The 14,870-nt window shown below is 38.6% G+C and overlaps 1 protein-coding gene across 1 annotated transcript in view; it reads left to right on the plus strand.

Annotated features, from left to right (window-relative positions):
• The window catches only part of TSHR (thyroid stimulating hormone receptor), a 41,509-nt gene extending 37,916 nt beyond the window's left edge, over positions 1 to 3,593 (plus strand). The window contains exons 9-10 of the mRNA XM_054275923.1: positions 1,037 to 1,225; positions 2,020 to 3,593. Of these exons, the coding sequence (XP_054131898.1) occupies positions 1,037 to 1,225; positions 2,020 to 3,424 (1,594 nt within the window). The 3' untranslated portion in view covers positions 3,425 to 3,593. The remainder of the gene's footprint in view (positions 1 to 1,036; positions 1,226 to 2,019) is intronic.
• Positions 3,594 to 14,870: the final 11,277 nt, after the last annotated feature.

Below are 14,870 nucleotides of genomic sequence, written 5' to 3' on the forward strand. Positions count from 1 at the left end.
CATATGATAGTAAGGGAGCTTTTAGAAATGAAAACATCCTCCTACTAAAAGGAGCAGCATTTTCTAACTCAATTTAAAAACAAATACAAACAAACCAAAAGGAAAAAAGAAACAACAGAGCAAACCCAAATGTTGTAGACATTTAAAAGTTGTTTAAAGCATAAAATTGGTTCCAATTTCCTTTTGGGTTCAAGAAACCAGACAATGAGCAAGACTTCTAGAGGGATAAGAAAGTGTAGAAAAACTAGATTTATTTATTATGAGAGTGTTCATGACAAAACAATGCTCAAACGATGCTCCCACCCTAGAACTCTTTTTACAGGCTTACTTCTTCACAGACTGTAATTCTAAAAACATCTTAACTTCAAGTGTCACTAGAAGAGGTTTTGGGACAAAGCTAAAACTGAGTAGGAAACACTAGCAGGACTAGGTGACACTCACCTGGCAGTCAGAAAGGGAAGCCACCTCCCCATCAACTGTGCATCATCTCTCTCTCAGTCCCCCTCAGCAGACAAGTAGAAAGCAACAAACATAATACTCAGTTTTCTGAGAGATCCAGGATGGACTACGATAGAAGATTTGAATTTTGGTATACAGAGAATATTCTTTTAGGAATTGCAATGCTTTCTATTAAAGTGTGCCAATAGGTTAAAATTAATCTAAGGGAGTCTAAGGGAATAACTCTTCCGATGGAAGATGTGATTTCTTTAAAGGATTTTTAAAACTGTGGTTGCATATGTATTTGTATCTGGTTGGCTTTAAAGGTGTAATTTTAAAAGTCATGATATTTCTTTATAATACATATTCTGTGCTAAAAGACACAGAATGTATCTTAAAGACAAGAGCTTTAAAAGACAGTGAAAATCATAGAGAAAAGAACAGCCTTCTTGAATTTGAATGGTATCAGAACTTACCAAGGCAATATAAACTCCCCACCTCCTAAGGATTTGATTTTTACTGTAGAATTCCATGAAACTCCTGAAAAACAGTAACAATCTAAAAAAAAAACTGATCTAGTAATCTTTTTCTTCCTTAGGGATGTCTCCAGAACAGCTGTTGCCAACCTTCCAGCCAAAGGATTGGAAAGCCTAAAAGAACTAATGGCCAAAAATACGTGGACTTTAAAGAAATTACCAGCTGTAAAGGTATTTCTTCAGCTAATGCGAGCTGACCTATCATACCCAAGTCACTGCTGTGCTTTCAAGAGCTGGAAAAAAAAAAGTGGGTGAGTTTCACTAACTGGCATTTATTTTTTTAAATATATCAGTAAAAACAATGGTTATAAAAATACATCTACCTGCACTTTTGTAACAATTTTTTTTAAGGTATAGACCATGTTCTTTGAAACAGGTTACAATTGCAAAGTGGCACAATAATTTTTTGTAAGGCCTTTTGTAGCAGTTCCTCCTCTGGTTGAGCCCCAGAATCAAAGTGAAAGAAAAAAGAAAACGGTAATGTTCTACAGCAAGGCCTGGGAAAAAAGTGTTGGAGAGGTTATAGTCTCAAGTCTCATGTTTTCCAACTGGAAAGCTGTTAGCTACTGAAAATTTTTTGACTGCAAATACTACTGCAACCCACCATGAGGTGCAGAATTCCAAATTCCTGCACTGCTAGTTAGCTGTAAAGAAGCTACTGAACAGAAATTAGACTGATGGAAGTTCTGGGAGAAGCAACAGTGAAAAAGAAAGTAATACTGTATGTATTATACAAGAAGTTATAAAGAGTAAATAAATGTCTTCTTATCTACTAAGACTGTAGATCTCAAAAAAGAAGATGGATTATGGATGTCAAACAAGTAAAATTACTGCTGGGGATAAAATTAAAAATACAGTTAAATAAAAATAGCCCAGGAAAGCTATTGTACATTTCATGGTCTGTTAACAAAAATATATCCAATCACATTTTCATAGCTACATTTTCATCCAGGATGATTTGCTCTTGAAGCATTCCCTCTGTTCACAATCTGTGCACCAATCAGACTGTAAATGCCAGCAGTGATTTTCCCCTCTACTCTTTCAGGATCCTGGAGTACCTGATGTGTAACCAGAGCAGCCACAGCTTTCAGAAGAGATCAGTCAAGACTCTCAGAGACCCATTTTACAAAGATTATGCAGAAGAATACACAGACCACACCAATGCTGTGTATGACACAAACACCAAGTTCACAAGTTTTCATGAAAATCCCCATTATTACATTTTTTTGGAGGAGCGTGGAGACGGAAATCTTGGCTTTGGCAAAGAGCTCAAGAACCCTCAAATGGAAGATGTGCAGACCTTTGACAGCCATTATGACTATCCTGTCTGTGGAGGCAATGAAGACGTAATATGCACGCCAGAGCCTGATGAGTTTAATCCCTGTGAGGATATAATGGGATATCAATTTCTGAGGGTTGTGGTGTGGTTCGTGAACCTGCTTGCCATCCTAGGCAACATTTTTGTCCTTTTCATCCTTCTCACCAGTCATTACAAACTGACTGTACCTCGCTTTTTGATGTGTAACTTGGCCTTTGCTGACTTTTGCATGGGGCTATACCTCCTCCTGATCGCTTCAGTGGATCTCTACACCAGGTCAGAGTACTACAACCATGCCATAGAGTGGCAGACGGGGCCTGGCTGCAACACAGCCGGGTTCTTCACGGTCTTTGCCAGCGAGCTCTCTGTGTACACCCTGACCGCGATCACCCTGGAGCGCTGGTACGCCATCACCTTCGCCATGCGGCCCGACCGCAAGATCCGCCTGCGGCATGCCGTGCTCGTCATGCTGGCAGGGTGGCTCTCCTGCATCCTGCTCGCCCTCCTGCCACTGCTCGGAGTCAGCAGCTACAGCAAAGTCAGCATCTGCTTGCCCATGGACACAGAAATGCCAGTGGCTGAAGCCTACATTGTATTCGTTTTAATATGTAACATTATTGCTTTCGTCATCATTTGCGCCTGCTACATAAAAATCTACCTAACTGTGCGAAACCCCCAGTACAAGTCGGGGGACAAAGACACCAAAATTGCCAAGAGGATGGCTGTGTTGATTTTCACAGACTTTCTGTGCATGGCTCCCATCTCTTTCCATGCTTTATCTGCCATTATGAACAAACCACTGATAACTGTCTCCAATTCCAAGATTTTGCTGGTACTTTTCTACCCGCTCAATTCTTGTGCCAACCCCTTCCTTTACGCTATTTTCACCAAAGCTTTCCGCAGAGATGTGTTCATCCTGTTAAGCAAGTTTGGCATATGTGAGCATCAGGCTCAAGTCTACAGAGGTCAGACAGTCTCAGCCAAAAACAGCAGCGGGTCTTATGGGCAGAGAATCAGCCGAGGGATAGGTCAGGCTCTTACAAGCATTCAAGACCCAGTCAATGATTACCTTCCTGCTGTGACAATGCAGAACCAAACTCTCATAGAAGTATGCAAGCAAACTGAGCTCTAACATCTCAAAGTATCACAGCCAAAACCTGGGCAACAGGTGATTGTGCATATGTGAATCAAGTGAAAAGATAATATTGTCCATATTCTTTTCCCCTAGGTTATGCTTTGCTATAGCTGACAGTACCTCTGGAGCGGTCTTCTTTCAGACAAACCACTTATTTGAAACTCTTATCAGTACAGGGCAAAGCACATGGTTCTGATGATAACTCTAGAAGTAGATGTGAATGCTCTACCCAAATAGGAAAATTTTATATATATATATATATATATACTGAGCAAATATAAAATATACCCCCATCTTAAAAAAAAAAGAAAGAAGCCCAACAGTAAGACTTGGGGGTAACTTACATAACTTATATGACTGAAAAAAATTGGATGAAGTTGGATAATTAAAATCATATTTTTAAAAAAATTAAAGGTTGAAGCTCTTAAACACCTACATGTCAAAAGGTTGGGGCTTTTTCTAACAGCAAATTTCTAAAACTTCCACCAGGCCTAAAATGGAAGAGGTTTCTTCTCATTCTGTCATCCTGACCTGAAACAAATCTAGTCTTTTGTTTGCTCTTCTTGGTATAGTTTGGTGTGGTGGGAAAACAAACTTCTTCTTCATACTGCCTTTATAGTGGTAAATGGCAAATTATCCCTGATTTTGCAGCTGCTGATAAGGTGACAGGTAAGAAAAATTAGGGCATTTGTGTCCATTACTATCACTCTCTCACTTTTGGATAAATCTATTTAGGGGCTGGTTTATTTGAATTTGTTTTGAAGACCAGGCTACCCAGTCAAGTCAATGATGGTTGTTTAGGTTTTTTTGCATGACTGATCCAGTTGTTACCATATTTCAGTGCTGTTTTATCTGAGCATGTTTATAGCCCTGAACACCCTGCAATTCCTGCTTTCTTACCTCTTCTGCTGTCCCTACGTACCTCTCTCTCACAGGGTAGAACTTTCCTTTGAGCCTTTTCTATGTTGAGCCACCTCAAACCTCAACTTAGACCAAGGGAGTGGATCACACCTTTAGGTTCCTTCTTGCCATACAGTTTACTGCATTGAAGGCTGACTTCTAGCTCCTCAGCATGTTTTAAGAACATCTATCTTGTAGTGAGATCTGTTACCTAATCTTCATAAACTATGAGAATCCCACAGTTATCCTCTGGCTGACCACAGCCTGCTGTAGCTCTCCACAGTGTGTTAAGGAAATCCATGCTCAGACCCAAGGAACAACCCCCAGTCTACAGCATTAAAGCATCCTTCTGCCCTACCTGCTGCTAGATGGGGCCAGACCAAGGGTAAGCTTGGCGGTGCTTGGCTCATTCTTACACCACAAACAAATAAACAGAGGCCAGGCCCTCCACCTCCTGCAGACACCAGGACTCAGGGCAGGAGCTGCTCTGCTCCAGCTGCATTGTTAACACCTGAGTGGCCTGAGTGCCTGGCTTTGCTGGCAGGATCACACCTGGTCCCAGCCAGCTCCACAGACTGGCTCTGCAGAACTGCTGCCAAGGTTACCATGGAACATTTCACTCAGCTATTTCAAAGCCTTGGCATAAGAATGAAAAATACTGTGTGAATATTTGCCTGCAGGTAGGTATTTTTAAATTAATTTTGTAATGCTGGTTTTCATGGAATTATAGTCTTTGAGGAACTAAATTAAATTGATCAGACAATAGTCAGGGATTATATAATATGGGCTACTAGTATCCAAAAAACATAATGGTAAAGCAGTCTGAACTGCTGGCTACTGCAGCTGGAAACTGAGTGATTGCAAATGCCATGTACATACTCTATTTGATTCTGTATTTCCAAGTATTTAAAACTCAATTTGATTCTGTATTTCTGATTATAAATGAAGGCTGCTTCAATGAGCAGAAGCAAGGGCCCAGATTAATCAATTCCATGAGACGGTCTTACAGAAAATAAATAATCATTCACTGTTAATGCCATTAAAAAATCTACAGTATTGTATTATAGACTAATTTAGCTGTTTATTTGGGGGAGAGGCATATTTCCATTTTATGTTGATTCTCAGCAAACTCTGAAAGCAAAACTGCTGAAATCCATACAAATAATAATTTATTACCTGCTCTTCTGTAATCTGGAGTTGCCCAGTGTTAGAGCAGAAAGACTTCTAAAGCTTGTTAAGTGTGCAGATCAGCAAAATTCCTTACTCTTGAAACAGCTGCATTTGTAATGCTCAGGCCATGTCCCAGAATCCCATATAAACATGGGAGTTTCCAGATGCAACAGCCCCCCTGCCAGGTTCTGCCACCCTCCTGATACTGGAATAACCCTTAAAAGGAGAAACAGTGAGTGAGTGCCTTTATTTAGTACCTCAGCAGCAGCAAAGACAATCAAGTTCTAATGGACATTTATCCTACAGACTTCACAGACAATAGTGTACCAGTGGAAAAGAAAACCCAAGCTTAAATCACATTCTTTTTCAGAAAAAAAGGAAAGACTAAATCAAAAATTATGTTAAAAGTGCTTTTAAAAGTAACATGAATATTTCTTTCACAGAAACTAGTAGGACTTCAGAAAGATGTGGTATGTTGGACTGGTATAGGTTGTTTGTAAACTAATGCAGCTGTTTGCTGTGACTAATGGATGACAGATGTATTTACACATTATTGAACTTTTCTGTCTCTCATTATTGCATATACATTATGCCTGTTAAAAGAATTCTGAGATACTGCCTTTATCAATGAAGTTTGATATTTCCAGTTTGTGTTGCATAGTCCTTCTTGTGTTTAACTTGGTAAAAAACATTTTAGAAGCTCTTGGAAAGGTCCAGGCAAATACAATTGAAATTAATTTATTTGCCAGACTTTTTCTTGTAAATGTTTGTATCCTATAGGTATTCTCTTCCATTCCTGCTCTGATCAATTCCTTGAGCCATTTTTGGGTTTGTACACACCTTTATGTAGTACTTGCTATTTTAAATCTGTCTCAGCAAGTTGTATTATTTCTGGCATTTAGTATGTATGTTCTCTAGAATACTTCAGAAATAATGCAAAGCATGGGAATAAAATGTTTTGTTTGAAATTGGAAGAGGCTCAACAAGTATTTTTTCGGAAGTTTTAAATTTTTTTCCTACAAAAGAAGTTAATACCATTTATTTTGCTTTTAACTTCATTGTTCTCCTTGGCTGACCTATCCCATGACACACTGTCTGATGCAGGTTTGGGGTGTTTTAGCTCCATCACTAGCTGTGAGAGGGATGTTCTAAATGGCCATGTCAGACAGTGCAGTAGGGATGGAAAAGAACAGCAGTAGTACTGCTCCAGGGGCTCCACAACCATCATTCATTACATCCAAGATAATCGGAAAGAAACAAAAGCTGTGAAGTTGAGATGGGGCCTTAGTTATGAACACCTGGAACTTTCTCTGAGCGATTCAATGGCTTTAGGTGACCTTTTGTAGTCTCCTCTCTCTCCAACAGAGAGAGATGTGAATTTTTTATAGAGTAGGTATTGGTTCTAGATGACATCATCTGCAACAGGTCAGCTATAGTCAAAATAAAGCACACCCTGCCTTGCTGTTGATGTTTGGATTCTGAAAACAGCACAAGCAACCAAAGATAAATTTCACATCACTAGCATAGCATTTTGGTCTATTAACATAAATGCCCTGTTGCTTCCTTTCTTGTGGGATGAATAAAGTATTCATGCTCACCTTACAAAAAAATCTGTACTAAAAAATCTCCTTAAAAAGAGAAGCTTGGTTTGAATAGAAGTCCTATGCTTATGTGTTAATATGAACCAAACTCTCCCTCCCAGGCTGTTTGGGAAGGCTGATGAGTAATAGCAGCATAATCTGTATCGTTTTTCTAACAGATGCCAGGCATCTGCACTCTAAAACCACTTGGTAATCAAATGGTTTCTGGGTTGCTGTTAAAATTGGACAGTGAGGCACAAAATTAGTTGGGTATTATGCCTTTCCCTTAGGCACCCTCCTCCTCCTTTGTAGGGATTCTGAAAACATGACATTATACTGCACTTACATGTAGGCTTTGTGGACTAAGGCAGGAGATGCTGAAGGGCCCTCATCATGCCCTGGAACAGAAAATGGTTAAGAGGTCTTAGTGACGCACACTGGGAGATTCTGACAACATCATCAACCTGGAATTCAACACATCTCCATAAAGCTGGAATACTTTTCATCTGTTTAGTCTCTTCCATCTGACTGGAAATCATCATGTGAAAGTAAACAAATGGTCTATGAGGTCAATACACAGAGTATTTAATCAGAACCCAGCAGCTCTTAACTTCCTATTCCCATTCCATACCTGCCCCCCCCTGTGCTCTCATATACACACATTGGTTTGAATTACCTCATTATCCCAGACTTCTAGGTTCTCAGACATGATACTAATCCTGTGGAGTTTTGTAACTGCCTGGCCTCTTTCCACCCTGAATAAATTTGGTAACTGTTCCAAAACATGGAAAAGTCTCATGAACTGCAGCACTGGACTTGGATCTCATTTGGGCCAACCTGAACTTACTCCTTTGAAGGGTTTAACCTCCATGGGATTAATATAATCAACTTGAATCTTACCCCACCTTTTTGAGAGGACTTCTCTGTGCTGTCCCAGTTATATGCAACGCCAGGGCTTGCACTTGTGGCCATCTCAAGTCATATCCTTACTGCTACACACCTGTGGAGTTCTGCTGAATTCCACTGAAGCTCGTGAAGCTTTGATAATGAGTTCAAGGAGAAAGAACCCAGTAATTTTGGTTCTCAGTTATTCAATATGCAGCTGTGATGAGGAGTATCCTTTTGTTTTTCTTCTCTCTTAAGGAAAGAAATATGTTGTCAACATCAACTTCATTAACAACCTGTATCTAAGAGCTCACTAAACAGTCATTAGAAAGTGACTGAAACTATTGGATTGTTACTCACATATATACTGTGATAGTTTTTATAAGACCTACTTTGCTGTCTGTGTGGAAGAGCTTCTGTTTCAAACATTGAGACTGATAACTGACTGGACTGCCAGGCCATGCTGGTTGTCTTACAACTTCAGCTGAAATGACAGTGGCTTTTCTTTGAAAAGTGAAGAAAAACTGCAGTACTCATGTGTTTTATGAAGGCAAAGCTGCAACAAATTAACTGGTGCAGTAACAGGAGTTTTAACAAAAACCTTCTCACTGCAGGCTCTGAGGTGTTACCTGAATGTCTGTCTGCCCCACAGCCTGCTGCTGACACATGCAGGATAGCAGTGAAATACCAAGCAGCACTAAAGCTGTGTTTGTGCTGGTTTCAGTCTGACTGTAGTAAGAATTCCCTAAGTTATATGTGGATTACTGCTGCTGCCTAGAGGGAGCTGTGGAAACAGCAAATTAATTCATTTTTAGCCAGCTACAGATTTGTGACTAAACCCTGCAATGGTCAGTATACAGCAGCAAGAACAGTATTTTCATTAAGAAGCAGTTAGGAAAGTGTCTGACACATTGGCACGTGCACTTTCCCCATGAAAAGTCCAGAAGGGAAAAAAAAGGTGTTTTTCAATTCATACATACACTTCTCCTTTGACATGAAAGTAAGCTTGCAGTGTCTCCTTGATTTTTTTTTTAAGGGCTGGCTGCATTGTTTTATCTTTTCCTCTGTACTGTTTCCTCGTTCCAGTTTCTCTTTACATCTCCTTCCTCTGCTATTGCAAAACCCCACACTCAATTTTAAGAATTACTTTATGTTTCCTACCTGCTATCTGAAGCGATTTAGGCTACCTGGCAACACAGGAACCTCTGAGAGAAATAACAAAGTAGCTTAAGGACATGAAAACATTTAGGACAGAAAATGAAAGCTAAAAGATACTCTGAACAAAGATTAACAGTAGAGCGGTTCTTAAATTTACCAGATCAAATTACTTTCTCTCTGCCCCCTCCCAAAACCAACTTGAATGATACATGCAAAAATGTCTGTGATATGAATATACTTCACCTTTAGCTACCGGATTTTTAACACCAGTATCATCATCCCACTTACCAAGCCCTTTGTCAACTCTTTAAACATACAGGGAATTTCACTAGATGCTGATTTAATGTTTTAAGACTGAAACTACTTATTAAAATCAGACAGACAAATTCACCTCACAAAAACTAGGACATCAGAAATATTATTCCCAGCATTAGGGCTTTTTCTTCATTAAAAGCATGAACAAAGTGAGCTCAGGAGGAAAGGGCTTCCATCCTACAACAATTTGAATTTTCTGAAACAAAAGGCAATCTGTGTCAAAACAAACCTACAAGCAGTATTCCCAGCAAATGAATTCTTCAATAAATCCTTTTTAGAAATGCTGTACTTCCCACAACAATTTGTTTCCCAGAATATATTACCTGGTGGAACCAGACATCCCACCTAGAGTCAGTCAGTTGTTCCTCTGAGGGGAAAGGTGTGTATGAAATACTCAGGTGGTGGTACAGCAGGACACATGAGGAGTTCTATCTGCAGGGGGCTCACAGCAGGATTCCTAGGAGAAATGGAAAAATCAGGCAGCTAACAGCCTTAGCAGAGAGGACTGCCTTCCTTATTTTGGTGGCCAAAATGGTTTTCCCCATCACAAGCAAGGAAGGCTGTTCTTTACCGTGACATTAAATCCAGCAGCTCCAGTACTCGTAAACCAACATCCAGACTCTCTTGGGATTCCAACTGCCTTATGTTCCAGACATTTAGAGGGATTTTTCCACAACACTGTTCTCCTTCATGGTTCCTCTAGCAAAGGAAAAACATTTCTACCTTGACAGAATCACATCCATACATAATATTTTTTGCTGTTATGAGATTTTTTTATTATTTTTGCAATATAATGATAGTCCTTGTTTTGAATTTGCTACTGAAATATACTTACCCAAATTAAACACCATGCTTTCAATTTCAGTAAATTTTTATTCACCAAACTGAATTAAAAAGTAAAACAAAAACTGGAAATATTTTTAAACAGTTATCATTAAAAAACATATTAAAATAGCAGTTCATGAATACCCATCTTCAGAGTGCAGTTTTGACCTATGGAAGTGAATGGGCAATTCAGAATCATTTGTATCGTAAAGCACTATTTGCATTTATTCTCTCTCCATATTATCTATTTCAGATAACCCTCTTTCAGGTCACACAAGGACATACACATTTTATACTGTGTAAAAAAATGTAATTACATAGCCACTTTGCACAAAAATAACTGGGAAAGTCTTCACTCTAAAGAAAAACATTGTCCTAAACCAAATTTCCTAAATGTTATATATCCACACTGAAGGTCAAACGTGGTTCAACTGCAGTTCATCTGAGAGTGTTACAGATGTCCTTACCTCTGAAAGGATTAGATTTTGGCATAATCCCATTAGTGGTACAGTGCTGAAATCTGCTCTGAAAACAAGGGGCAAGTCTTTAAGAGAGTATTTTACAAACAGGAGTCTGCATTAATAAAACAATACACACTCAAAAGCTGATGCAGCTTACGACAAGTTGTACAGAATAGTGTAGAGTTGACAATAAATGGGGATATACTGAAAGCTATGCTAATATCCCAAGATTCTTATCCTCTTCTACCTCTGCAATGACAGTAACTAAGCCATATAAAAATCAGATAAAAAAATAATGCATTTTTAAATATACTTGATTGTGCAAAAATTAAAAAATTGCTGAAATACTTTGCTCAGCCACAGCTGAGAGAACACAATTAACATTCAATTGTAATACTCTCATTTTCTCACAGGAATGAAATCTAGCTTTTTTGGTTTTTTAACTTAAATTTGCTACTAATTTGTCAACATTCTGCTTTTTCTCCTCTTTTATCAGAGTACTTTTGAAAATCTTTTGTCCAAAACAACAGGCCATTTTTCTGACCTGTTTGTTTCTTACAACACCAATGATCTCTTTTGGAAAAACACTGGATTTTTAAATAATAAGTAGTTATTTATCCAGAATCAACTCCAACTCCATTTCAAGTAAGGCACATTTTATAGAAAAAGCAGTATTGCATTTTTTTAAGATTTCCTTAAGTGCTGAGGGCTGGAGAGTAAAGAGGAGTATTGGGGGGGGCAGAGGAGGGGGGTTCATCCTTGAATACTAGGGAAAAAACAAAACACCACCACTCCTCATGACGCTTGGTTTGCTATATCTTGACAGCACTGTAGATAAAAAATTACTTCAAAATCATCACATTCCAAAATACACCCCCCATACAGGCAATATAACCTACATTTATTTTCTTCCTAATTATTTTAGAGTTTCACGTTCAAAATATAGATTTAAAAATAAATCACAAGTCATGTCTCAAGACACTGCTTTTAGATAGGAACTTAAAGGATGTCACTTGCTTGAAAGCAATTCTGTCAGATTAGATTAACTGATGAAAACAAAACCTTATTCATTGGCCACTTATCATCCAAGAACTCTGCATTTTACTTCTCGCATTTCCACATACAGAACGAACATCAAGATGTCACACAGAATCATAGAATCAACAGGGTTGGAAGGTACCTCTGGAAAGCATCCAGTCCAACCCCCCTGGCAGGCAGTGTCACCTGGAGCAGGTGACACAGGAACTAATCCAGGTGGGTTTTCAATGTCTCCAGACAGGGAGACTCCACAACGTCCCTGGGCAGCCTGTGCCAGTGCTCTGCCACCCCCATTGTAAAGAAGTTCTTCCTCACATTGAGGTGGAATTTCTTGATTTGGCCCATTGCTCCTTTTCCTGTCGCTGGGCATCACAGAAAAGAGTCTGGCACCATCTTGACACCCATTTATATGGTATTTACAATATGCAGGAATGACATCTCCTCTGAGTCTTCTCCAGACTAAATGTGCCCAGCTCTCAGTCTCGCCTAAGAGACAGACCAAGCCCTTGGCCATCTTTGTGGCCCTTTGCTGGACCTTCTCCAGTAGCTCTTTGTCCTTCTTGTACTGGGGAGCCCACAACTGGACATGGCACTCCAGCGTGGCCTCACCAGGGCTGAGCAGAGGGGGAGGATCACCTCCCTCAACCCACAGGCCATTGTTCCAAGGCACCTCAGGATACCACTGGCCTTAATACCAAGTTGTTTAACCAATCTTATCTCAACACCTAAACCTTAGGTTACCACAGGGCGAAACCCTTAAAAAAATATGCAAGTCTGGCCCCATGATTAAGCTGTGAATTTTTTTATAACATTGTGATGGTATGAAACAGAAAATCTGCACGGCAAACCGAACAAGTGAAATTATCTCTATGTGATAAAAACCAATGCAGAATCTTCAACGTTATTATGGGTTAGTAATAAGCCTCATATATGAAACAAATGCACATGCAAGATAGTAAATGAAGTGGCAAACATTTTTAAATAACATCTTTAATTAAAGTTTTTGCAAAGGCAAAATATTAAACTTAAAATAGGTCTTAGTACATCAAAATACTAAGTTCTCTAATCGTATTCCAAGCATGGCCTTTGAAACATAATATCCTGTATATCACAGAGGAGCAACCTTGATCTGCAATTGTACAGAATGAATTTTACAAACATAATAAATATATTTACCCCCTTACACATAACAGTATATGTACAACAGCAGTTGACAATAGTAGCTCAGAACAGCAAAAAAGGATAGTCCCCCACTCCATAATCTATTGGTACCCTATGCACTCTGGAACATGTCTCATTGGATGACTGTACATATAGCTAACCCAAGGTAGTTTTTCCTGTTTCAAAAAGCTCCTTTTGTTCCACAACATCTAATCCACCAAATAATAATTAAAAAACACACTGCGTGAACTGCCTGAAAAAAGTAGACAACATGGAAATCAATGTACTGGTTTTTACACATTTCCCAACCAATCACAGCAATGGGAAAACGAGACTTTAAATGCCAGACACCAATACAGAACAATATGCAAGTTTCTTCATCTTGTATAGTCACTCATCTCCAAGTCTCAGAAGAACTCTATAGTATCAGATAGGGGTGCATGGGTGGTGTGGGATGGCACACAGTACATCCCATGGTGCTGTGTAAGGCAGCCCAGTATCAATCCAGTGTGCGATGCCCTAAAACCACTGTTCATTTCCTGGACATCTTATTGCATTCTATCAGGAAGCTTTTACTTTGGGGGAAATTCTGGGGGGATTTATTGTTTTGAAAGGAGCTTTTACAAATTGAAGAGATTAAATCAATATAAACTTCAGTTAACAAGGTCTCTTAACTCCTTCACTGAAATTAAGAAATTTTACTCTGGTAGTGTTATCTGGTAACATAATTACTACTAACTGTCAAGAGGTGAAATTATTTTCACAGACTCAATGAAGTTTACTTTAACACTCCTAATTGTGCAGCAAAAAGATAAGAAAATATTTATTTTAAAAAAATCAGTTACATGACACAACATGTTTTTTGCTCTCTTCTAGAAAATGTGCTTCAGAATCACATATCAATCCTGGAAATAAACTCGGACCACAACTGTCACCTTAAATAGTGTTGAGGAAACTGAATGATGTTGAAAAGCAAGTTGTGAGTACAATGCAGGAACAAGGAGTATGAAATCTCAAAGAAATCTTGTTGCTAACCAGCAACTGAGGGGGAATAAAAACATATTTTATTTAAATAGTCCAATAAAGTTCCTTATGTGACTAAATTCTCTATTATCTCCTTAAAAGAAAACATTTCATTTTGTTTTCCACTTAGATGGTTTTAAATGATTGCACACACTAAAACCTAACAGAATTAGCGCAAAAAAGTTGCTTTTCTGATTGAAGCACTGCAGGAAATTTACTCTCTCAGGAATCATTGTCATACTGGCAAAACAAGTATTCTGCAAACTGAAAAGGCACAAGACTCAATTTTGCCCAGTTGCTCTACCAGTTTCCATCAGCCATCATGGTTATAATTCTGAAGTTATCTTCCCCATTTTTTTTCCATCATAAAAAAGGTGCTCCATTTTCTGTGCAAATTTTAACATAAGCCCTCTTGAAACCATTAATTGTTTCCATAATACTGAACTATTTAAATTGGGAAAAAAAAGCGCTATTTCTAAGGGGGAAAAATCACTTATGAACATGGGAATCCCTTGCCCTCTGAAAGGAATGGTTTCTTTTGAACCTAATGAAATGGTCTGTTCAGTTATATAATTAAAACCATGATTAAAAATTCAAGTATAATAATAAAATTAAGCAAACTACATTCTTACAGCAAGCTGCTACAATAAAATGAAATTAAAACATGCTTTTTGACTTAAAAAAAGGAACACTTGATGTAGCAATAAGAGCACAGTTTGGTATGTGCATGGTTTGACTGGCTTTCCCAAAACTTCACAGATATTTGTATTTGAAGACAAAACCTATCTGAAAAGCATACCATACAATTAGCTTGCAAGAGGCTGTGCAAGTTCAGAAAGCTTCTAACATCCTTCAGAACAGTCTAAGCTTAATTACTTTTAAAGTTCAGCTACCCTTTAAAATAGAGAGGCTATGCAGCTTCTAGTA

This window comes from Melozone crissalis, unplaced genomic scaffold (genome assembly GCF_028551555.1).
Source record: "Melozone crissalis strain CALT ecotype California unplaced genomic scaffold, PUWL_Pcris_2 ptg000018l_1, whole genome shotgun sequence".
NCBI classification, from domain to species: domain Eukaryota; kingdom Metazoa; phylum Chordata; class Aves; order Passeriformes; family Passerellidae; genus Melozone; species Melozone crissalis.